The 26675-nt window shown below is 38.1% G+C and overlaps 1 protein-coding gene across 21 annotated transcripts in view; it reads left to right on the top strand.

The window, feature by feature from the left end:
- Nucleotides 1-26675, top strand: part of DENND1A (DENN domain containing 1A) — a 459444-nt gene that overhangs the window by 26866 nt on the left and 405903 nt on the right. For all 21 annotated transcript variants that reach the window (XM_039861385.1, XM_039861390.1, XM_039861381.1 and 18 more), the window contains exon 2: nucleotides 8039-8109. In XM_039861385.1, the coding sequence (XP_039717319.1) occupies nucleotides 8039-8109 (71 nt within the window). The remainder of the gene's footprint in view (nucleotides 1-8038; nucleotides 8110-26675) is intronic.

Genomic DNA, 26675 nt, shown 5'->3' with positions numbered 1-26675 from the left:
TTCCTGGTTTATTTGAAGGATTAATAATCTTGATACCATTATTGATTTCGATGTTCAAGTTACCCCAGATTTGACCAGTGGGAGCCTTTTCAAGCTGGTCTTTTTGACATATCTCCATCATTCTTTAAGTAATTTTTTGCTTTATAGCACAGTAAGATGTTCCACGCTAATCTTGTACTTTCTCTGCCCCAGCCCTGGAATTGGCTATTTCTCCAAGAAGCCCTGGTTCATTTTATGGGAAAACTGTTTAGAAGCTAGGCTCTGGTCTTGGGTATGCTTGTTGGCTATTGGGGTGTTGCTGCTGTCAGGCCCTGTCAGTAAATAGAGCCAAGAAATAATATGTGCATGTTAAAGTCAGGTTACATTTACATTCTATTTCTTTATATTTATTGAAGACCTCGAGTTCATAGTAATATCTCCAATTCAAATCTAACTCCAGAGAATTCATTTTGGTTTTCTGCTTACTTCAGCTATGAGAAAGCAGGCCCTCCTTACTGGTCTTGGGCTCCCCAGGCAGCCTGCCCCCTCCCACTCCCACCCCACTCCCCCACCCCCACCCCATGTGCATGGATGCTCTCTTTCAGCTTGCTTTCCTAGGATCACATGCTGACCCTGGTGCTTTGTCGTGCCCCTGCCCTTCCCATTACCCTGTGGGTGCCCTGCTTGCCCAGCTTGGACTTTGACTTCCATTGCGATGGACAAGCCTCCCGCACCTCACATAGTCATCCGCGTCACCCCCGCCCAGGGTCCACACCCCAATCTAAGGTGTCCTTGAGGTTGGACATGTCCCTCAGCGGGGCACCCTTTTCACCCCTCTTGTATTTCAACATCCCAGGCCTAGCCGCCCTTGTCACCCCACTTGCGTTCTGGCTCCCCATGCCAGGCTGCTTTCCCTGAGTGGCTGCCTGTCTCACCTGCTCAGATTTGACACCGTGTTGCCAGGCCACCCCTCAGCATGGGGATTCTCCTACCCTGCTCATATTCCGACATCTCTTGTCAGGTCCCCTTCGTAGGGACATTTCCTCACCCTGCTCAGGCTCTGACACCCCACACTGGGCCATCGCCAACATGGACGTCGACCTTGCTCTGCCCATGTCATAGCTTTGGGACTAAATAGTTCAGGAGGAGCAGAAGAAAAGTTAGGGAAGGGAAGGCTCTTAAATAGTTTTTAAGGACACAGTGTTTACTGATGATGAAATAGATGTGATCTTTGCAAATGCTGTTAATATGGGTTGAAGAGTCTAGATTCTACACTGGACTTTAGCTCAGCATGGTAGAGAGTTTCTTAAAACTGTATGAGGCGCTGCACATTGCTGACGGGTGTGCAGGCTCTGTCTGATCTGAACGCTGCTAAACGTTTTCCAGTTAACTTGCTTTGCACATTGCGGCGTGAGGAGCTTTCCATGGGGATATATGGAAAGGTAAAGCTTTCTAACTTCTCTCACAGCAGTATCTGTGTACCTCTATTAATCCGATCCTGAGAGCATCATTATAAATGAAAAGCGAAGTGTAAAATCTTGAAACGACTTGTTTGTATAATTACACAACTAAGTTAATCATTTTCTAACAAGTCTCAACAATGACTGCATTCTTCTGTGGAGGTGTTAACTTGTTATGGGTTAGAAAGCACCCTTTGATACAGCATTTTCAGCCTGGAAAAACGGCTTTAATTTCAGAGTCCACTGAAACAAATGGAGACTTGTTGGCAATATTAACACTAACTTTTTGCTTGTTTATGTAGCTTAAAGGAATCAATGTTTATTAGGTGATATTTGCTAGCATGTTCTGAAGTATATACAGTTTCTTTTGACTGTGTTGTCAACTTTAAGACAGTTCAATTGCTGTGGATTTTGAAATATTATACCTCAGCCTCATCAGCATATAAGTTCGTAATTAAAGAAACAGTGTGCTGAAGTCAAATCATTAGTCTAGTCTGTAGAGAATAGGTTGCTGTTTTGCCTGATGCATACTACTGGTCTGAAGATTTGACTGCTGTGAAATGAGTGAGGGGTCCTAACACTGTTTCAGTTGTAGCTCTAAATAACACTTGAAGGGGATGAGGGCCTAGCATTAAGGCATGGTTACCATATGCCGCAAAGATTCATTTTGTGAAGAGTGTTACATTTTTCTCCTAATCTCATAATATGTTGTAATTGAAGAAAAGTAGATCTAATTGAAAGCTGATGATCCAGCAAGAGTGATCAATAGCATGATGCTCTTAAAAAAATAACCCAAAAAACCATTAAGCTTTCCTGCTGCCTGAATACTGTCAAAGCCTTTGTCTGCCTCATGACTTCAAGCTGAGTGTGCTTAATCATTCTGAGAACTTGGCCCTGAGCTCTGAACATAGCCCGGTGAATCATTGAGAGTTGTGTTCCGAAGAGCGGCATTGAGTGGAGATGCTCTCTTGGCTTGCTTTCAGGCTTCATTCTCCCAGAAGTAGGAACTGAGCAGACCTCCCTTCTTTCAAAAACATTTTAGCAGTTGGTGTGCCATTTTTCCATGTTTAAGAGCTGAGGCTGTTGTCAGCAGGTATGACTTATTGATACCTTTTGACTCCAAAGGAAAACTTTAATAATTAAGCTTCGTATAATAGTATAATAGATGTAAACTTTAAATATTAATAGTCGTGTGTATTCAGCAAATTACCTCTTGTCAGAAAGAGAGAGAGAAGCAGTTATTGGGAGCTGGAAAACTGCATGTCAGACATTGAAGGAAAACTCATTCATCAAACATGTATTGTGCCAAGTGTGGGACTGAGGTTATAAGACAGTTGATGCCCTCAAGGAGATTCCAGTCTGGTGGGAAGACAGGTATTTTAATCAGAGGCACACTGGTGGTTCTTCACCGTGATTGCACATTGGAATAAGTTGCGGAGCTTTGAAAAATACTGATTCCTAGAGAATCTGATTCAGTTGTTCTGGGTGCGGCCTAGGCATCAGGACTTTTGAAAGCTCCCCAGGTAATTGTAATTGCATCAGGGTTGACTGTGGTTAAGAGCCACAGAGTGGGGAAGCACAGGGTGCCCTGGGAGCGTAGAGGAGGGAAACTTAACCCATTCTGGGCTGTGAGTGCAGGGGATTGTGAAGGCTTCTGGGAGAGGAGGAAACGCCTGAGCTGAGGCTTGATGAATGAATTTGTCAAGTGCAAAAAAGTAGGAAGACTGTTGTTCCTTGCAGAAAGCACTTGAATAATGCAGAACAGTAAAGTGGTTAGTGCTTTTGGACAATCCATGCTGATTCTGCCGCTTCCTTGGTTTGGCTTTGACGGCTTCGGTTTGTCCTCTGAGTTTCAGTGTTCTCATCTCCAAACTGGGGGTCATGATACTTACAGTGTTGTTGAAGATTGACTGAAATAATGCATGTAAAGTGCTTAGGATGATGCCTGGCACATAGGAGACAGTAAGTAGTGGTGGCAGTATGGTTATGTATTAGAAGGTTGGAGCATGGTTTGTTCAGAGGGTACAAGTAGTTCGGTATGATGGATCTTAGGGTACAAGACCTAAGTGGGTGAAGGGTGATGGTAAAAAAAGGTGATGGGTGGGGTTCCAGATCATGGAGCTGTAAGAATGTAAGGCAATTAATAACAGGATATCATGGCAGAACCAGGACATTTCTATGGTAATATGTTAAGCTATATCATCAAGTGTTCTCGGAAAACTTGGGTCCATATTGGAAAATTGGCTCTGAATATGGTATTCTCAGCATCATTACATGTTCTGAATTAGCAGGGAGTTTTAATAGGACAGAAATAGGATTTTCAGTTCCTTTAGCCAAGTGGTTAAAAATATTGAGCATCTTGAAGAATAATAGAAGAAATTAAGCCGTCTCAAGGTAGTACCAGAGATTCTCTGGGAATCGTTAGAGTCTTAGTTGTTTACAGGCTTAATGAAAATATTAAGTAAGAGTTACTTGGCCATTTGCATTAGAGACACATTTTTGAATTTACTTTTTGATTTGTAGAGAAATAGAAAATGCTTCCATCTGCATTGGGGATGGAAGGGCTTCACTGGCCCTTAAAATAACTTATGTGTATTTGTTGGTATGTTATATAACTTGTCACAACATTAGTCACCACTTCTTCCATAAGGCAACATGTAAACGATCATGGATGAGCATGACTATAACTTATAATTATAGTCTAATTTGTCCTTAGTGTTTTTATCAGCTCTTTGTTTTTCTTTTTTCTTTTTTAAAGAGATTGTTATAATCTTTGGCTTCGTATAATAGAACTCTGGCAGCTATTTGAACTGAGTAAGAAACTTGTGTAGTTTAGCTTTTACTCCTTAGAATGAGGAGGCAGTAACTGTGGATAGCAATAGAGGAGTAAGCGTCATTGCCTCTACAGTGCCTTCTTCTTTGAAGTCTATCTTTTATTGCAAAAGCACTGTTGAAATGATTGATTATTGAGGTATACCCTATGTTTATTTTTGTAGGGTGTTCACTAAATTATTTGGAAGAAGAATTCCATTTAACAAGATCATTGGTTCTTAAAAGTGTGATCACTCGTCCAGCGGCATCAGTATTACTTGGGTACTTGTAAGAAATGCTAATTCTTGGGTCCTACCTCTGAAACTCTGGAGATGGGGTTGGAAATCTGTCTTTTAACATGTTAAAACTTGAGAATCACAGAATTGTATACTCCTATCATTTATTGAAGTATTTTAGTCTATACTTTTATTCCTTCTTAATATTTATTTGATTCTGGGTTTGTGCCAGGCACTGTTCACATACCCAGAAAACACTAGCGGGTGTGATAGACAAAATCTTTGCTCTTCTAGAGTTTAAATTTAGAGGAAGGATGCTGACAGTAAACAAGATTGTGATAGGTATGATGTGGAAAATTAAAATTAGATGTAGAGAATTGTTGAGGAAGGGCTTTCTGAGGTCAAATAAAATAAAATAAAATAAAATAAAATAAAATAAAACAAAATATCAATACAATGAGCTGTAAGCTAGGAATGAATTTGGTGTGTATGAGGAGCAAAAAGGCCAGTGTGGCTGGAATACAGTGGGTAAGAGGAGAGAGGCATGAAATGAAATTGGAGAGATAGGCAGAGACCAGATCACGTGGGACCTTATAAGAGCTTTTTTCCTTCCTCCTTAGGGTTTTGTGTGTGTGTGGGGGGGGGGAGGGGGTAAACTACACACAACAAAATTTGCCATCTTAACCATTTAAGTTCATTGGTATTACGTACATTCATATTGTTGTGCAGCCATCATCACAGTCCATTTCTGGAACTCAGATTTTGACTTTGAGTGGTATGGGAAGCTTTTGGGAGGATTTTAGGCAGGAGAGTACTGTAGTGATTGAGGTGAGGTGGTGGCGATTTGTCAGGGGTGGTAGGGTTGGGGCTGCTGAGAAGCATGAGATTCTGGATCTATTTTGATGATCAGGTCAACAGAATTTGCTGATTGGTTGACTGTGGTATGTAATTGATTGTGTCATATAAAACAAAGAGGGCCTAAGGATGATTCTCAAGTTTTTTGGTCTGAAAAACTGGTGAATTTCAGGAGATGCAGGTTAGAGGAAGAAAAGCGCCATTTGTTAAATTAGAAATGCTTCATAGATATCCAAGTGGAGTTGAGTAGGCAATAGGGTAAGGGTATCTGGAGTTTCCGGGGAAATCAGGTTGGAGACTTGACTTTGGGGCTTGCCAGCATTTGTATGGTAATTAGAGCCTTGAGACTGAATGAGATCATTTAAGTAGTGAGAGTAGACAGGGAGAAATCCAGGACTAAGTTCCAGCATAGGAGAGCTTACTAAAGAAGGAATTAGCAAAGGGCAGTTGATCAGGTAGGAAGAGTACTAATAGAGAGTGATGTCCTGGAAGGAAATTGAAGTATTTCAAGAAGGAAGGCAAATTGATTAACTGTCAAGTGCTGGTGAGAGGCTGAGTGAGACAAGCATTGAGAATTGACCATTTTAGCATATTTTAGCAATGTAGACAATGAGTATAGACAAAGTTAGGGCATTCTTCACCTAGAGAGATAGCAGGTCTGTACGAATCACCTTAACGTAGTGGCACGGGTTAATGTGTTGGAGCTCTGGTCCTTAAAAATTTGGTACGTAACACCTTTGCATGCTCATGTTGGTTATTTCAATTTTTTTAAATGGGGAAAAATAAACTTCAAAATGGAAATTTGTTCAAAAAGGTGTGGAAGCTCTGAAGAACCATTACGGAGTCCTAGGGTCCTGTAGAACACATTTTGAAAGCCATTATCTTAATCCAGAGGAATGGAATTTTGAGGTGAAATTCAGCCAGTTGCAAAATAGACTTAAGAAAGATTTGTTTAGGTTTTAGAGGCAATCTTCCTGGTGCTCTTCGGATGACCTTAGAACATTCCTTTCTTTCATCAAACACTCTTCTTTGAGATTATTTGCATGAAAGAACAAATACTATATGTTTCCATATAGTATTTTTCACAGTGTTTGGTGGTCAAAGGATGCTGACTTTCTAGGTCTTTTAGTGTGCTCTTGCAGGGAAAAATAAGCACAAAAAATATTCTTTAAGGTTCTTAGACTTCAGTTTACTTTGTTTGATTTCATTTTTTAAGCAAGATACTGCGATTTAGTGTCTAATTTTTAAATTATATTTGAGAAGGTATTTTTAAATATCTTGGAATTTTAGAGCATCTAACTCTTTTCAGCTGTAGATATTTATTTAAAACAAAAGCCCAAGTTTCTCTTTAGTGAAAAAATGATGATTCTTCACAAGAAGAGTAAGTAGATCCCTGATTGACAAAACACACATTCTTCCTTTTACTCCTATGGATGTAGAGGAGGTATTACTGTCTTTTATTGAATTTAAGATGCCATTATTTATAAGATGCACTATTAGTGTATTGTCCAGAAAGACAAAAAATGCTACTGTTTAGAAAAGTAAGATGCAACAGATTGTAAGAAATGTGAAAATGTGGGGGAAAGTTCATCTTAGAATCAATGTAACATAGAATTTAAATGCCATTAGGTGTGAATTCTAGTTCTGACTGCATTTCTAAGTAGCTCTGAGACTACTGACAAGTCACTTAGACACTCTGCCTCAGGTTCTGCCTGTGGTGTGATGTAATGCCTGATGTACCGACCTCATGGGATTATAATGTGGATGAAATAAGTGAGATAATTATTTTGAAAAGTGGAATCTACCGGGTAAATTCAAGGTATTTAATTGAAATTAAACCTTAGATCTGATTAGGCAACTCTAAGTTTCTTTGAGCTTTATTGTCAGGTCTAAAATAGAATTCAGTTATTTGAAAATATAACATTTTCTTCTAAATGGTTTTTTTCAATATGGAAATATCTTTTTATTGTAGTTTTAGAATCAAAGAGAAAAGAGAAAATACAAAGATAATATAACCCCGATGTTCTCATCACTCAGAATTAACTGTTAACATTCTGTTAGTGCTGTGATCTTTTAAAAACTTATGAAATATTTGTGACGTAAAAGGACACAACAGTGAACATTCATATACTTGCCATCGCCGATACAGGTGAAGCCCCCTGTGTGAAAGTGTCTCACATTTAGATTAGGATCCTGACCTCATGATAGCCTAGTGAAACAGGATACTGTTTCTCTCATTTTAGTCTTTAAAACCTGTAAATGAGCAAGTTAACTTCATCATATGAGTATTTTATGCTGGAATATGAGGGAGAAGCCGGCTTTGTGCTAGTGTTGTCTTGCTTTCAGTTTCCTCAAAATTCTACCTATGGCTTTGGAAATCCAGCTGTGTAAACTGGAAATGTGACATGTGTAAAATCGTAATAATGGCTGGCTAGCCTTTCATGTGCCAGACATTGTACCTAGACAGTTTTTTTTTTTTTTTTTTAAGTTTCACAATAATTTTGTGGTTGGGTGTTTTCATTTTATAGATTAGTAAGGCACGGCTCAGAGAAGTTGAGTAACTTGGCCAAAGTTCCACAGACGTTAGATTGTAGAGCTATTGATTTTAATCAAGGTCTGCCTTATACCACAACCTGCATGTTCTGTAGACATACCGCCTCAATCCTTGTCAGTAATCACAATCATTTTCTTTTGTAGGCAAAACCCAGAGACCACGTTTGAAGTATATGTTGAAGTGGCCTATCCTAGGACAGGTGGCACTCTTTCAGGTATTTGCATGTTCGATTATGATATGATGTGTTTGTTTATTGTATGAAATAGCCGTGCACATAGGAATATTCTAAACTGTTAAGTATGTTTAAATGTCTTTCTCTTTTATTTGTGCCCACATCAACTTAGGGAGTGGAGAATAAGTAGAGTGAACGATTTAAGTCACTGCCATAACAGGCTTGAAGTATGACTTTATTTGTTTTAATAATTAGGTTTTGGTTTGTATCTTTCACAGATGCCTGGAAGTCACCTGTTTAGGAGGAAATATCACCTTGCTAATGAGGAAGGCTTAGAATTTTAGGTTACAAAATAATATAAGGGATATGTCTATGTTATTATATAATACGTTAAGGGATGTAATAAGGAAATCTCTTACTAAACTGGAAGATGTTTGAAATGGATTTAATTTAGTAAATTTTATGTCTACTGGTAAAAGAAGGCTGGAAATTAGTTGAAGGAAACACCTTCTCTGGCTTTAGCTTTTAGACTAAACTACTTTGGACATGTATTCCTGGACGACAGGGTCTTAGATCAGATTAGAGTATCTATCTTGTGCAGGCTGAGTATATATCACTTCTTGACCTAAAATCCTTCTTGGTTAATGAGAAAAGAACCCTTGTGACCCAGTGTTCTTTTTCTTGGTGCCTGAGAGAGTGGTGCTTTTGCCAAAGGCATGTTAGAGAGCAGCTCTTGGTCCACACACACAAACAGTTTGCATATGTTATTTGGTGTTTAGGGAGAGTGAATTTATTTGGATTAGAAACTTGGGGTAATCAGGGTTTCAATGGTAGTTATATCTTTAATTTACTCTACCACTCTTGGGCATATTTTCTCTTTCATTGTTTAGTTAAACTGTAATACTCATGAAAATACCTTCTTTTCCTACATGCTTGACATGTATAGTCAGTCCTTACAGTACAACTCTTAAATGTTGTTGGGTGGCATCTCCATTACACCTGTGAGAAAATAGAATCTGAGAGAGAGAGGTCAGATAACTTACCAAGATCATATAGCTACTGTGTGGAGTAGCCAGGATTTTTGCTTCAGATACTCTTCACTCTGCTGCGTTGCTGGCTTGAGGACCATGACCATGTTGTACACCTGTCTGTGTCATCTACAGGGCTTTGCACAACATCACCAGTGTTTGTTAAAATGAATGAATTTCTCTTGATAGCAAATGGGAGATAATCGTGTGTGCTCCATTTTTTGGATTATCTAATGAAGGCTGTGAAGCATATTACAAATGGATGGTTCTAGAAGTAGGATGTAAAGTTGCCTCTTATGGTGCAAACCACTGGACTGGGAGGGTTACTGAGTCTGCACATGCGGCAGCCTCTGTGTGGGCCGACTTTCCAGAGTAACCATTTGATGATGGCTCTGATTTGGCAGATAAATTAAAGGACAACAATTTTTCTTATTTCTGCAATTGCTAATGTTTTTCCCCACAAAGTTAGATTGAATTTTTAAAAAGATATGAACAAAATTTGAAAAGTCAAATAGGGTGGGAGAAGGAACAAAATGAAGTCTTTATCTTCTTCTGTTAACCCGGTGATCTAATTCCTCTCCCTTCTTGCAGACAACTCCTTTCTTGCTTACCTTTTTACTTTAATTTTAAAAACTTTATTTTGAAAATATCATAACACATAGAAGTTACAAGAATAGTCAAGTGCATGTACCCTTTCCTTAGATTCATCAGTTGTTACTTTTTAGCCATTTTTGCTTTACTCTACATGTATATCTATGTAATTTTTGCTGAATCACTTGAGGATAAGTTACAGACGTTGTGGCCCTTCAGCCTAAATTCTTCAGAATATATCTCCTAAGAATAAGGACATTTTCTTACATAACTCTAGTACAGCTATTGAGATAAGAAATTTAACACTGATGAAATGTCAGCTGCTCAAATTTAAATCTGACCACTTACCCCAGTAGTGTCTTCTATGGCATCTTCCCCTCTGACTCAAGATCCAGTTCAGGATCACACAGTCATTTATTTTCACATCTGTTTAGTTTCTTTTAGTATGGAATAGTTTTGTAGCTTTTCCTTACCTTTTATGACATATTTTTGAAGATTCTAGGGTTGTTTTTTTTTCATAGAAAATCCACAAATTTGGATCTGATTGTATCCTGATGATTAGCTTCAGGTAATGGGTTTTTTGGCAGGAGTATCTAAAACATATTGTGTATCACAACCAGGAGGCACATGATGTCTGTCCCATTACTTGTGGAAAAAGTGCATTAAACTTATATATATACAGCTTACATAATTATAAAGTTGGTACCCATGTTACTGCTATCTAGGTTAAGAAATATAATCTTCTAAGGAAATACTGAGGGATCCTTAGGCCTTGGTCCTGTGCTTTAGAGTAGTGGTCCCCAGCCTTTTTGGCACCAGGGACTGGTGGTGCTCCTATGAGAATTTAATGCCTGATGATGATTTGAGGTGGAGCTGAGGCAGTGATGCTGGTGCTGGGGAGCGGCTGCAGATACAGATGAAGCTTTATTCACTGGCCTGCTGCTCCCGCCCCCTGCTGTGTGGCCCAGTTCCTAACAGGCCACAGACTGGTACCGGTCCTCAGCCCGGGGGTTGGGGACCCCTGCTTTAGGCAGCCCTGCTTTAGTTCTTTTCCATGGGGCAAAGAGTCTGTGGGGCTTATGGAACATGCCCACTTGGAGCCTGAACCTGTCTGTCCTAGACCATGCTTTGAGTACTTAGGATCTCAGACTTTCTTGCTTAGTGGCCCCGAGCTTATTTCCAGAGCGTGTGCGAGTTTCTTCCTGAGGTAATCTTTCTGAGGGTTAGATTGGGCTGCTGGTGTATACACCCCTAGGCCCAAGAGATGGCCCAAGGGTGGCTGTTTGTGGGGAGTAGGGTATGGGATGGAGCTTGGACTTGAGTGGAGGTGAAGGCACATTTGTGCGTGAGGTCCTTTGGCAGTACGGGATGGAGAAGGGAGCTGTGGGCAGTGGGCCAGTGGTCAGTTTCCCCTGCACCACCACATTTTCACATGAAACTCTAAGAAACCCTCAGATTCTCAGTATGAATTTAGTCCTCCAGGCAGTTATAAATGCATATTTATCATAATAGGAGGATAGAACAGATTTTATTTAATAGTTTGTAAGCTTATTTCATATCTTTTAAATATTCAGACATATTGGTACGTGGCCTTTATCTGTGCTCTTGCCCAGGCCCTCTTAATGTTAGAGGTGTGTCTGGCCTGTGCCCCAGAGGTCACTCTCTCCCTTTCTCCAGAGGTAATTGCTATTCTGACTCTTAGGATAATCATTTGTGTTTCTTTATAGTTTTAACACACAAGTATACGTCCTTGAGTTTTATAGAAATAGAATTATTCTGTGTGAAGTTTTGCTGCTTTTTTTACTCAAGATTATGTTTGTAAGGGTCCTCCATGTTGTTATGCTAGATGTAGTCATTTGTTTTCATTGCGCTGTAATACACTGTAGGATTATATCTCAGTTTATCCATTCTGCTGTTGAAAACCCTTGAAGTTGTTCAGTTTTGGACTATTACAAGCAGTGCTGCTGTGATCTTTTTTGTACATGAATACTAGAGCACATATACATATTTCTATAGGATAGGTACTATGATTACTGGATCTCGCTAAACTTTTTTCAAAATCGATTATGCTCGTCTGCATTCCCTCTAGCAGCATTTGGTAGTCCTTACTTAGCTCTACTACTTCATCAGTCTTTGGTACAATTAGATTTGTTGATTTTTTTTTTTTTTTTGCCAATCTGATGGTCCGGTAGTAGTATCTCTTTGTTGTTTTTATTTGCATTTTCCTGATGACTAATGAGATTGAGCACCTTTTCATATACTTATTGGCCTCTTGAATAACTTTTTTAAAAAAGTGTCTGTTCAAGTCTCTTGCTCATTTTTTAAATTGAGTTTTCTATCTTTTCTTTATTGATTTAGGAGAAATTATATATTATGCATATTAATTATCTGCTTGTATATGTTGCAAATACCTTCTCTTGTTTGTCTTTCACTCTTTGGTACCTTTGGTCAAAACTTACTGATTTTAATGTAGTACAACTTTTCAATATTTTCCTACCCTACAGATATGAAGATATTTTCCTATATTTTCTAATGAGAAATTTATAGTTTTGCCTTTCATGTTTAGTCTTTAATCTACCAGGAACTTTAGTTTTCTATTAGATGATTAATATCCAGAAAAGTTAAACTCTATATTTGATTCCTTATCCATGATTTTTAAAAATTGAGAAACTAAATAAAGCCAGATTACTAAGATATACTACTACTCTACTTAAAAAATATTTCTACAAAATGAACACATACTTCTAAATCATACCTAAAAAAATTACCTCACAATAAAAAAATGACACATGCGAGAAAGGCCAGTAAGAAATATTACTAGACTTTAAAGACGGTTCCTTTTTTCATCAGTAACTTTCAATGTCTGTACTACCGAAGACGTATATCGTAAACTCTCATGTGTTCTGTGTTCTGAAGAGCATTCCATGATATCCGTGAAACAGATATGTCATCTGTCAGTTCTACTTAGACATTGCATCAAGACCTCTGACACTGAATGGAATACCGTCCACACATTGTGCAAACTGAACTCATGGTGCTGGTTACTTTCTTTGGGAATTTGTAAGATTTCCCTAGTTGCTATTACTGGTGAATAAACTGCCACTAAATATTTGATTTCAGATACCTTTTGTCTGCCTCTGAAACCTCCTTGTTCAGTTTTAATAAAACTTGTCATATTTGCCTTTTTCTGCTATTATTTAATGCATTATTTTTGCCATTGTAATGATTGCAAAGAATCTGCCTTAAAATTAGTCTTTGCTCCTTGGATCTGCATCTCTGATCTCTGCCAAAGTATCTGAGCAAATTTAGGTATAAACCTTTCGCTATACAGTACTAGTGTCTGGGCATAATCTTCTCTTTGAAGTTCGTTTGCATCCCCCAGAGGGATTAATTCCCTGCTGTGAGAAGGTGGGTTAGAAAGCACTGAGACTACTTTACGGGTCTTTAATTGGGGGATTTAGTATACATTTTGTTCTATAAACTTCTGTGGGAGTTTCATTCTTACAATTTTTCTTATATTGTGGTATGTTATGTTCTCACTGTAAATAAAAAAATTATACAAATTTTCTCAAGTTATTTGAGTACATATTGGCAGGTTATCCTGGTGTGTTTTTTTCTATTTTTAAATTTTTAGTAGTTCGTTTTCTGATTAGTTTTTGAGTATGTATAAAATTTAAAATTTTTGAAAATTTACTAAGAAAAAATCATAACTCAGTAATAACTACTGTTAATGTTTTGGTCTGTTTATTTCCTTGTGGTCTTTTGTGTATGTGTGTAAATAAAATATATAAACTTCTCCTGAACTCCTAAATGTGTGTGTTTTTCTTGTTCCCTCCCCAAATTAATCAGTTTTTCCTAAAATTATTAATATAGCTTTGTAAAAATCATTTCACTTGCTATGAATTTTACATCATATTTACAAGCTATATTTACTAATAATTAGATCTTTAGATTGTTTCCACTTACAACAGTTCTCCTGTTGTAATTAATGCCAGCGAACATCTTTGTGTATAACGATTGCTATTTAGGTACGTGACTTTAATGCTTTAAAAAGAACTTGCATCATTTTAAGTAGATCTTTGATCTATTCCGTTAATTTTTTTATGTTTTATTTTTTTGCCACACCCCATTTTGTGTATCCTAATTTGTATATTTGTTCAAGAACCCACCTTTGCGTAGTGATCCCAGAAAACCGATACAGTCATCCCGGGCTGTGGAAGCTCCCAGAGCTGTGTTTAGTCTGTCTGACTGAAGGTCTCAGAAGAGGGTGCTCTTGCAAGAGGGACGGGCTTGCCCGGTCCCATGATCAGCTGGTACTGGCTGTGCTGAAACTCTGGAATGCATTTCAAACACAAGTGTCTCATTACAGCTGGCATCTCTGAGCCTGCTGTGGGCACTGTTCTTGGCCAGGCGCTTAGCACTGGGAGAGTGGCAGCATCAGGTTCTCAAGGCTCTTTGGCAGGCTAGCTTCCTCCTGTGTCAGCTCCCCTCCCAGCATTTTTAATGCATTAGTCCAATGGCCACCTTTTAAAAAGAAATGGGTAGTCAAGTTGAGAGACTGTCGTGAGAATTCTGTGAAAGGAGTGCTCTAGACATGGTGCTTTGATTAGCTGAGATTTTCAACTTAGTGTTTAACAGTAATCTTAAAAAAAAAAAAGAAGGTAAAAAGAAACAAACAAAAAAACCCACCCCCAAATCCCAGATCCTCTGCTTTAAAATCGCTCTTAAATGTCTGTTCACATTTCTGTATTAGCACTATCATGAAGAAAACTGAGTCTTGGCCAGCTTAAGGTGTTGAGAGCCGGAGTTGTTAGTCTGAACTTTAGCTTTCTCTTCATAGGACTCTGATTCTAGTTTTGCCTGAATCTGTGAGTGCAGAAGGTGCTCAACGTTATTAGGTCCTTTAAAAAGATAAACAGTTTATCCTGTGTCTCTAGAAGTGGAGTGGAGGGGGAAAAAAAACCCTTTTAAGAGTCGTTTTACTTTATATTAAAATATTCTTAGAAGTATTAACTAATAATTTTATGATTTTTCAGTAAGAATATAATAAATCACAGCAAGCTTTGGAAGAACGATAATAAAATGGCCAACTTTTATTGAGTTTTTATTATGTCCCACTCACTTGTCTTAAAATGACTTTGTTAAATCTTGAACAGCCCTCTAAGATGGGTTTTATTTTTGAGGAAACAGCCTCAGAGAGGTTAATTTACTTGCCTCTTTGGTTGGACAGCCACCAAGTAGTAGAATCAGGATATTAACTTCATTTTTGTGGCATCTTCCCCCAAACAACTGGCTAATATAACTTGCACATGCAGTAGTTAGAAAAAGCAGATAATGTTAATGTGGAGGAGGAGAAATCAGCTTTGTATAGGAAACCAAGGGAGAGGCAGTTTTCATTCATGAACTCTAAGAGTTTCTTACATATTTTTTTAAATTTTGGATGAGTTAGCATGATTACTTGAGCTTTATTATTCTTCTCTTGAATTTTTTTAGTGAAAATGAATCCATATTATGGAGTATTAAGTGTGGGCCCTGATTTGTAGTTGGGACACATTACCAGTCGCTCAGAAGACGTGGATTACTTAAAAACCTTTGCAATTTTTTCCTGACTCTTAAGTACTTAGTCATGCTACTTAGAAAATATCTCATTTGGGATAGACTTATGGAACCTCCTCTCACTGTACTTTATAAGCTGATTTCAAAAAGTCGGGCAACTTTTAGAATTGTGATGCGCCTTGGTTTTTTTCTGAGGATTGTTATAATGATTATTTCTTTAAACTAGAGGTGAGCCGAGTGTGAGCTCATTGTAATAAAGCTTTTGCCCACCACCTAATGAAGTAGGAATATTATCTCAATTATATAGGTAAGAAAAATAGCATTCTTTGAGGACAGAGGTGATATCTTTCTTGTACCTGGATGTTCCAACAGCCAGAATAGTAGGCCCTCCATAAATATTGAACGATGAAAGCTTGGAGAATGGAAGCAACTTGTGCAAAGGACAGAGTTGGAGTTTGAACTCTAGCCTGACTGTATTCTTTAAACAAACTTAGGAAAATTGTGATACAAATTATATATATGTGTGTATGTGTACACTTTAAAGAATAAGTGAAAGTGCATGTACCTGCCGTTCAACATCAGAAATTGATCTTTGAAGCGCCCCCTCAAGTTGCCTTTCTCTACTGAGATCACATTTTGAGTTTTACCGTAATTGTATATTCCAGCTTGAAGCTCATGCTTTTAGTACACTGTGCTGATGCTCTAAATTGGTTATATAGAATGACTTCGAATTGCTTCTTAAAAAGTAACGGAAAGTGAGCCATAGATTTTATTATTTAATGTTTAGTTATTTGAAGCTGATTCCAGATTTCTTCCTGTTCCTAAATTGTGCATTATAGGGGCCATCTGGATATACATGATGATATCGGAGAGTCTCACAATTTTTGGTAACTCAAGACAGTGTGGTTCTTCTATCTGTATTTGTGATTCACTGTGTTAGGTGTTTGGCCCTGTTGGTGGACCCAGAATTCATTGATCTGCTAACAATGAAATCCATGCGAGCAGCCAGTTTGTCGATTTTATTTTTAAAAAATCAAAATGCCAATCTGAGAGGCTCATTTTCTTAACTATAAAATGGGAGCCCTAATGGTGCCTGCTTTGTGGAGCTGACAGGATCAAGTGGGAATACACAGTGCATGGGACATGGCACGTTCCTAATAAATGGGAGCAGTTGTTACTTAAGACTTGTTTTAAAACATTTAATTTTTTGTAAAAAGTTTTAGGTTCACGGCAAAATTTAGAGGAAGATACAGAGATTTCCCACACACCCCCTGCCATACACTTGCACAGCTGCCCCCATTATCAACATTTTTCACCAGAGTGTACATTTGTACAACTGAGGAACAAACCTGCATTGACACATCATAATCAAAGTCCGTTTATGTCACAGTTTACTCTTGATGTTGTATATTCTGTGAGTTTGGACACATGTATGATGACATGCACCCATCCTTATAATATTACACGAAGAGTTTTCAGGGCCCTAAAAATCCTATGTGCTTTGCCTATTTATCCCTCCACGTCCCCAACCGCTGGCAACCACTGATCTTTTTACTGTCTCCATGGTTTTGTCATTTCCAGAATGTTATATAGGTGGGTTAATACAGTATGTAGCCTTTTCAGATGAACTTCTTTCACCTGGCATTATGCACTTAAGATTCCTCTGTGTCTCTTCATGGCGTGATAAAAGGACATCTTGGTTGCTTCCAAGTTTTGGCATTTATGAATAAAGCTGCCGTAAACATCTGTGCGCAGATTTGTCATGTGGACATGTTTTCAACTTCTCAGGTAAATACCAAGGAGCGTGATTGCTAGATCCTATGGTAAGTGTATAGTTTTGTATGAAACCGCCAAATGCTCTGCCAAAGTGGCTGTACCATTTTCCATTCTCTAGCAATGCATGAGAGTTCCTGTTGCTCCACATCCTCACCAGCATTTGGTGTTGTCAGTGTTCTGGATTTTGGCCATTCTAATAGGAGTGCAGTGGTATCTCATTGTTATACTGTGCATTTCTCTGAGGATAGATGTGGAGCATCTTTTCAAATGCTTATTTTCCATCGGAACATCTTCTCTGGTTAGGTGTCTGTTAAGATCTTTGTCCCAGTTTTTAATTGGGCTGTTTATTTTTTTATTTTTTGAGTATTAAGAGTTCTTTGTCTATTTTGGATAGCAGTTCTTTATTAAATGTTATTTGAAAATATTTTCTTCCAGTCTGTGGCTTGTCCTCTATTCTCTTAACATTGTCTTTGGCAGAGCAGAAGTTTCAAATTTTAACAAAGTCCAGTTTATCAGTTGTTTCTCTCATGGGTTGTGCCTGTGGTATTGTATCTAAAAAGTCATTGCCATACCCTGGAGCATCTCTGTTTTGTCCTATGTTATCTTCCAGGAGTTTTATAGTTTTGTGTTTTATCTTTAGGTTATGATCTATTTTGAGTTCATTTTTGTGAAAGGTGTAAGGAAGGTCTGTGTCTAGAGTCAGTTTTTTGTATGTGGATGTCCAATTGTTCTAGTACCATTTGTTGAAAAGACTGTCTTTGCTCCTCCGTAATGTCCTTGCTCCTTCCCAAAGATCAGTTGACTATTTATGTGGGTCTATTTTTGGGCCTTCTATTTTGTCCCATTGATCTTTTTGTTTATTCTTTAACCTATACCGTCCTGCATTGGTTCCTGTAGCTTTATAGTAAGTCTTAAAGTCAGTGTCGGTCTTCTGACTTTGTTCTCCTTCAGTATTGTCTGGGCTCTTCTGAATCTTTTGCCTCTCCATATAAGCTTTAGAATTAATTTGTCAGTATCCACAAAATAACTTGCTGGTATTTCGATTGCAATTGCATTTAATCTATATAGACCAAGTTGCGAAGAACTGACATATTGACAATATTGAGTGTTTTATCCATGAACATGGAATATCTCTCTGTTCTTCAGTTTTGTTCCTCAGAGTTTTGTGGCTCTTCTCATACAGTTCTTGTATATATTTTTGTTAGATTTATACCTAAGTAGCTGTTATTTCAAATTATTGTTTTTGTGTAAGGCAAGAGTTCTTACCTGTGTAGAACTCTGCTCTTTAGCAATTGTTATCAAGCTAACCTGGTTGTAAAACAGGAACTAAAGTAAAATTAACTAGCCAAAGTAGATTTTTCAGAATCCATGCATTCAAACTTAAATCCTTTATTCATGGAAAAACCCTTAGCTTATGCCCTATGCACTTGGGTTTATCCTGAAGATTTTTCTGATAATATTGCTCAGTAAAGTTACTGATCATGTGTTATTAGAATTCTTTTTGTTGTAAGTGGAGAAGCCCGGTGAAATCTGGCTTGAGTAAAACAGGGAATTCATTGGTTCTCAATACTGAGAAATGCATTGATAAAACTGTCTTTTTGTTTTGCTGGATTAGGTGTCCTACTTATATTTTCAGAGATTTGTCATCTCTTTATCTCTTGGTTTTCTGTCTTCGGTGTTGGGTTCATTTTTGGACAAGTGCTCCTTATACAATGGCATAGATGGCGAGTAGCAAATCCAGGCTTACATTCTTTTAGCCAGTTTAGTTACCCAAGTGGAAAAAGAGTGTCTTACATCATTTCGAGCCATAGTCCCAGGGCCGATTGTACTAGGCCCTGTTTGGGTCATAGGTCAGTCTGTGAACCAATCACATGATTCTGAGTGGGTGACTGAGATGCTGACTGGGGGATCAGGGAGGATGTGTGTGGGGCCTATTCCATGCCACCTGGATTCCGTGGCCTGAGAATGGGGTGGGCAGTTCCTCAGAGGGAAGTCTGAAGCTGTTAACCAGAGAAGGGAGGGTAGATGCTGGACAGTCAAAGCAGACGTCCGCTGCAGTCACCAGGAAAATGTTTTATTCAAGATACTTTTTTCAAAAAAGCAGTGGGATGTATAATCTAGTTTGGAGAAATTTACAACCAAAATGATTAAGTTTCAGTACTTAAAAATGTAAGCCTTTAGCTTTCTCAGAAACTGCCATATAAACCTGATTTCCCCAGGAGTCTATATGACTGAGGTCTTATTTTCATACATCTAATTTCTAGTTAAAGTTCTTTAATCACTTGTTCTTAGAGCACTCAGTTTAGGTTCAGCACTGCTGGACTCTATGGAAAGTGAGGTGTAAGCTTTATAAAACAGGAACTAGACCTCATGTTTCAAATGCTTAGGAGACCTTTTTTTTTTTTTTTTTAAACCTTTAGGAAATTGTATTCTAGCTTTTGAACTTCTTTTGGTATTATTTCACAACACATTTTGCATTCCCTGCTTTATGTTACATTGAAAACATGCAGTCTGCTCAAAGGCTTTCATTAGAAAAAGAAAGCTTTACTGAAGATATCACTACGAGCTTGCTTTGCCCAGCAGGAAACTTTAATAAATCGTTTGATTTAAAGACAGTTCTCCTACCTTTAATGTGTTCTTAGGCATTAGAAGTTTATGCTATTGCAAAGCCACATTCGAAGAGAAGATAGGTGCAGATGAATTGTCGTCTAGATTATAACAATGTCATTAAGTATTTTCATGGGTAATTTGTAATAAAAACAATGTAATGGAAAGACCGTAGGGTTTGACATCGGTTTCTTCTGCCACTCACCAATTGTTTGACTTTGGGAAAGTTATTTAAACTGAATTCTAGTTTGCCTTTTGTTTAAGTGGGACTTATATGTATTTGGCAGGTTGTTTTGTAAATTAGAGACAATATGTATTAAATGCCTAATATAGAAACTGGTACAAGTTAGGTGTTCTTGTGGTGACTTAATTCAACATCATTCTTAAGTGGAAAACAAACAAACAAAAAAACCCAACTTCAAACCAGAAGCAAACAATAAAACTTTCTGCAATTGTGATTTTGTTAAGATATTAAATCCTTCTGATATAGAATTCTTTTGAAAGGTTTAAATACTAGAATAATAGTGAGATGAAGATATGAAACTTTGCTGAGAAAAAGAAAACTGAATGACCAATTTTCTCTTTCAGAAAATGTAGGATTCTGAGTTATTTCCAGAAAAACACATTTTGGACACATGGATGATTTCAAATGATCAATCTATATATTTTTCCCCCTCTGCTTACATGTCACCATTAAACTTAAGAACCCAACGATCAATCCTCAGTTACCAGAATTTTTTTATTTAAGCTGTCTACTTGTGAGAAGAGCCAGATGCCAAGAAAATAAGCTGGTATCAGAGATTTATTAAAATAGCCCATTTCTGGAATATGGTCAATAGTTAGTGTATATTTAGCTCAGTTTTCTGTCCTTAGCAGTAATCATCACTGATACTCAGAATGATGGAATTGGCTTCTAGAACATCAAAGGGAAGCATTCCATTAGTTTGTTAGGTTGTGTTTACTATGAAAGGAAAATTGACAAAAGTATTTGGGAAAGATTTTCTACAAAAACTGCAGTGAAACATTTTCATCATGGCTCTCAATGAAGTAGAAAGTCAGCTAAGCAGAACATTTATTTCCTCTTCTTACTAAATATTTTGGTTAATAAAAGTTCCTTCCCACCCCCAACTTCAAAGGTACAGTTAGCAAAATCTAGTTAAGAGCATGGTTTCAAGAATCAGACCATCTGGGTTCAAGTTTCAACACTACCACTATGGTTTATGTCTCTGTGCGTTTTGGGCAAATTACTTAATCTCTCTTGTCTTAGTTTCCTAAACTGTAAAATGGGGCTCATGAGGATAATACCTCATGGTGTTATTGTAAAGTTCAAATGAGAAAAAAATATTAAAGAATTAAGCACAGGAATGGCACAGAGTACCTCTCAGTGTGAACTACCATTAAAGAAAAATAAGTTGGATTTGCAAGGTAGAAGTCAAGGCTCATCAGGGATCTGAAGTGGAAAAATGTCACCTGTTCCCATTCTAGGCGCTTTCTTTCTGCCCACATGATGGCAGGACGTTGGGACCAGATCTAAGTCAGGTCCAGGGCCTTTGGAAGGCTTGACTAGGTTTCTTTCTTGCCTCCAGCAGCCCCAGCAAGTCCGGTTTAGGTTCTTAAAAAAGTTCTTGGTCCCTGGGGTTGACCCTGGAACAAGCTGACCCATTTTCCCTTGTGTTGGCTGGGTAGAGATTGAGTCGACTCAGGTTTTATTTGGGTTTGTCTGGACTTGCTGCAGGGTAAAAGCTTGCGCGTCTAGACCCAATTTAGGGTTGATCACTGCTACATTTCCCCATTTTCTATTACACTTCATCCAATCAGCAGTATTTCATAAAGGCCTGCTGTGTGATAGGTGCTGGGGTGGGGGACATTCCAGACAGAAGGCAAGTATTTGCAAAGCCACGGAGGAATAGTTTATTTCTCTTTTTATTAAAAAAAAAAGTGTGACTTTTAGTCAGATTATGATCAGCTTGAGGGGACCCTGTATGATCAAGTTCCTTCTGACTGTCATTTCCACAAGGGCAGAGACCTTGGCTTCCTTGGTTCACTGATACGTCCCCAAGCGCCTAGAACAGTACGTTGTGTATAGTAGGCACTCAGTACATATTTGTTGGACAAATGAATGAATTGACACAATTCCAACTGATTGCAGCGAACCTTGATATTTAGTCTCTGCAGTTTTATTGTTGATAAAATACCTCATTTCCAGTAGGTTGAATGGCTGCTCAGTGTGCTACATTCTATTTTTAAATGGAAATCCTGGGGAGGGCATTTATGTTAGAAGCCACACTTATCTTGCAGTTTTCTCTCGAGTGATTTTTCTGGAAGATACTTTTCCGCCTTTTCTATGAGCAGATGTGCTCAGGAAAAAAAGTTTGGAGGAAGGCGTGTTCACGTTTGTCGCACTAGGCGAGGAATGCCTTTTCCTCCCCATTTAGTAAGTGTCCATCAGACTTCCCAGAGTACAATGAGGCTTTTACCCCAGTCCCGGCAGCCCATACTTTTTGCATTTTAGGCTTTTTCTGCCACCCCTGGGAAACTGCCTGGTGGTCTGGCATCATGGGAATTTGTCTCACTAAAAGCTGATTCCCCACCCTCTCTGTTAGCAGAAGCAGTGGGTGTAGTGGGAAAAGCTCTGGGCTTGGGTCTGAATCCTGGCTCTGCAGCTAACAGCCATCTGACCTTGGGGAAGTTATTCATCTTTTTTCTTGACTTTTCTCATTTGCAAATATGAGTTTGATAATGCTTATCTTTTAGGGTTGCTGTGAGGATTAAAAAAATACTAACTACAAAATAATTAACAGTGCCTAGTTAGTTTTCTTTATTCTGTCACATCAAAGCACTGTTTTCCACTCTTTTAGCCTTCTGCCACAAAAGAACACCTATGTTATTTTTCGTAGCTTGGAGGACTATAAAGTCCTTGAAACGCTTGATAATGATTTTCTGTGTTTTTTTTTTTTTGGTGAAGCAATGTGGAATTTGTTAATGTATTTCCAAAGACATGGAGAAGCTGCTTAAAAAAAACAAAACAAAACAAAAAAAAAACAAAAACAAAACTTTAAAAGTTTTCCAGAATATGAGCTTAAAGTGAGAGTCTTCTGTGACGGTTCATGTGCTGGTACTTGGCTTCCTTTAGAGGGTATAGCACATATTTGTGCTTATACGTTGGTGTGTGTGCGTGCATAAGGTGCTTGTGTGTCGGTGTGTGTATGTATGTGTGTGTGTATGTGCATTAGGGGTTTGCGTGTTGGCGTGCATGTACAGCATGTGTTTGTGTTTGCGTGTTGGGGTGTGTGGGGGATGAGAATGAAAATATATGTGTGGTGAAAGATATATTTTAGGCTGCTTTTGTAACTTCAGCTTTGCTATGCAATACGCCGAAAGTTATTTCTCCCGAGGGAGGGTTTCTTTCAATGGTTTGTGAAGGAAGCATAAATTCTCACTTGGTATTCAAGGAAGATGGTAATACAAGTTAGTACAACCAAATTATTTTTTTTAACTTGTTAGAAACCAAAATGGGATTGCAGTGGCAAAGTTGTCAGCACACTCAAGTTTAACAAGTGTTCGAAGGATTAGTAGAGGAAATGCAGTTTACTCTGCAGCTTTTATGACAAAGAATTTAAAAGGTTTTGCTCTAAGCCCCACCATGTGTTTCTTCCTTTTCTCTAAAACATACCTCTAAGTTGAAAAGAGAGATGAATCTCTTAGGGAGAAACTATTAACTCTGAGGGAGTTTATCATTGTTTGAGAGGAAGCCGAGCATTTACATTTGAATCGACTCTGAGTGTAGCTTGTGCCCTAATCTCGTTCCTCCTAGAAGCTGGTGAGGAGTTTAAGTACTTCCTACTTTGTGTTCTGGGTCTCGTAGTGCTATCCTAATTTCTTGGGGATCATAAATTTCCTGACTCAAAGTAAGCAAACTTCTGAGACATTGTGTCTTGGCTTTGCATGGTAATGATTTCTGTAGTTGTCACAGTCATGTAAGTAGAGCCATTGGACAAAGTGGTCTCATTTTCGTAGCCCTGGTGGCCACACTAAAAAGTATTATAAAAAATATAAACTATTACAGGTTAAAAGAGAATAAAATCATCTCCATCACAATCTCATTACAAAAAATTGAATATTCTCATTTGACAGAGTTGCAGTTGGTATACAGTTTTAAATGAACAAAAAGTAAGACCTTAATGTTTATCATAAACATTTTACTCAGTTTTGAAAGCTCCATCATGGTCTTACAGTTTGATGAACCAGTACTCTATTATTATGCATATAAATTCAGCCCCTTAAATAAGACATTAATACTGCTTTCAAGTTTGTGGACTTTGGTGACCAAATCTTTGGTATTATCTTCTCTTTCTGGCTGGTGGGATGGGGAGGAGTTGAGACGGAGAGGCACATAGAGGAACTGAGGGCCGAGAAGGACTATGTTAAAGGTAAAACTACTACCGACGGAAATGTTTTTCAAGTCTAAAACTTGTACGAAGTTGAATCTTTTTAGAAGGTTTTTTTTTTTTACAGTAGTTACATTAGTGTTATGCTCTATGATGAATTAAAGTACCATTTCTTTAAAAAAAATTAGTTATATCGTAGGGATTCTTAGGTTTCTCTTGATGTCTGCTTTTATCACTGATTAAGTTTTACTTGCTTATTTTACTTGAGGGACGTTCTGCTGATAGTAGATTTAGGTCATTTTAGCCTAAAGAAAATAGAAACCATCTACCTAAAAGACTTATTGGTGGGAGAAATGCTTTGTATTTGCTCTCATGTCTTGTTAGACAGCTGTGTCCTGGACTGGAGTTAGCTTTTGTAGCAGCTGTGAAGTCCTCACCTTACATTAAATGTTCCCAGTGAAAGTTTCTTTCTGTGACTTGGGACTGTCATTCAAACCCACCCCAAAGAAACAGGATGTATATCATACTTCATGGCTGTCAGATGAAGAAATCCTGTTGGAGCTATGATTTAATGAAACCCAATGGCCTTTTCTTTCTTCTCTTTCTTTTTTAAGGAACTAGTAAGTTAGGGCTTGGGGAGGCAGGCTATGTTCGTTCCTTAGGGACTGGCACAAAAATCTTGCTTTTGCTGAAAGAACTTGTGTAGTAAGAGACTAGCTTGAAAACAGTTTGCCTGGCGTTTGCACTGGGTGTATTTGGAGAGGAAAGCCTCTTTGCATTGTGTGTTTAAAAAAGTGTAAGCGTGCTTGGAAAATGGCAGCATTTGCTGGTCTTGGCTGTCAGTGTCTTGCTGCTAGTGACTGCATTGAACCAGGAAGGGAAACTCAGAGTAGAAAAAGTCTCACTCCCAAGATTTTACAAGAAAACCCTTCTTTGTTGATTTATATATATATATTTTAAAGGAGCTTGACATCTTCATCAAGTTCACAGTGGGCTTGCTTTGTTTGCTTTCTCTTGAATGCTTGATAAGATTTTTCTTCTATTGTTTTGTGCAGCAAGAACAGATCTTTCCATGGCTGGGGTGGGTTTTTTGTAAATCCACAATATGGTCATTGTCTGGTGGTGAATAATTGTGGCTGCTTTTTGTACAACCAGAACTAAGGCTTTGGCTGTGAACAGATTCCTTCTTAGCGTGAAAAGGGACTAATCCATGTAAATACAGCCCCAAAATAAAGCTTTACAGAAAAAGGGGAAGGCCGCTAAGCAGGAGGGCACAGGTCAGCAATTTAACCTTTAACCTAACAAATAAGAAGCATGAAAGTTCCAGAATTGGTTTACAAAAGAAAGCTCCTGTGATCTGTCAGTTTTTCTTTTCAGGAGGGAACTGGGTGAGAGATCTGACTGACAGCTAGTGCCTTTTAACTGCAGACTGAAATTAACTGCCAAATTGAAACTTGAATATTTGAAGAATTTTTCTTAAATAAATCAAGATGGCAGAATAGGCGACATAAGCACCGGTCAGGGTCTCACATGGGGTTTTTGCCCATCAAGGGCACTGGACTACCTTGAAAACCCCTTCCAAGTTTACTAAATAGTCTGTGGTCTGACTCTTACCGGTCAAATTAGACGTGAACTTTGCAGTTTAAAGCCAGATGAAACTCTTTTCTAATATCACTGATACCCTTTTTAGTCTTTTCATGGCTTCATAAATTAATCGCAGCCTTTACTAAGGATTTGTTAAGAGCTTTTGGTAAATGTAATTAATGTGTTTTCCATAAAATAGCTGTCTCGAGATTTCATAATATGTACAACTTTTACGACTTGATGCACTATGAGAAGCTATTGTGCCATGCCTAGCACTGTAGAGCAGAGGACACTGGCTTGCTTTCATGTGCTGCTGTTTTGTTTAACATGCTTAGACAGTATTAGCAGATACAATTGATGAAGTTAAAGCAGCAGGAAGGGAAGTAGAGATGTTTATTAGGCAATGCAGTGGGGAGATGGGAAACAGCGAAAAATGAGGGATTGCCTCGTTTCCTGTGGGCTTGAAGAGTTAAAAAAAATAAAGTTTGTGCTAAGTGGTAAGTTTTACCTTTATGCTGTTTATTCATTTGAAAACTTTGCAAACAGTTTGTATTTATTTAATCACAAAAGATAATCTTGTTAATGAATGTTAGGTTTTGCATAAAGCAAAATGCATCTGAAGTCAGCTCTTCTATTTCACTATAGAGAATTCTGGAACTGATAAAAACTTTAATGACAGAATCATTCAGATTAAAAAGAAACAACGAACTAATGACTTTAAAGTGGGCTCCCTGTAGATTAATAAGAATGGTAATTATATTGTGTAACTCCATTGTAGAAACAAAGTCCCAGAGATAATTCTGTTTTAGTTTCTCAGTTGTCCACTGTAGAATTGTACAGGTTTTCTAAAAGCTGTTCTTTCCGAGGGCTTGTTGGCCTGCCTCAGTTTCCCCAGGGTCCTTAGTGACCAGAGACAACATAATGTTGCGGATTAAAATTAGCATGAATTTACGTGGCCACTTTCAATTAGCTTAGGCGGGCACCTTCTTTTTCCTGGCTGCTGATGAAAGCTTCCTGACTGGCATTTATGCTTTTCCTTTACATCCATATTTAATGCTGTCATCTGAGGGATCTGATT

This window comes from Pteropus medius, unplaced genomic scaffold (assembly GCF_902729225.1).
Source record: "Pteropus medius unplaced genomic scaffold, Ma_sr-lr_union100, whole genome shotgun sequence".
Classification (NCBI taxonomy): Eukaryota; Metazoa; Chordata; class Mammalia; order Chiroptera; family Pteropodidae; genus Pteropus; species Pteropus medius.
The sequence above is the reverse complement of the archived record's forward strand: the minus strand, read 5'-3'. Positions and strand labels throughout refer to the sequence as shown.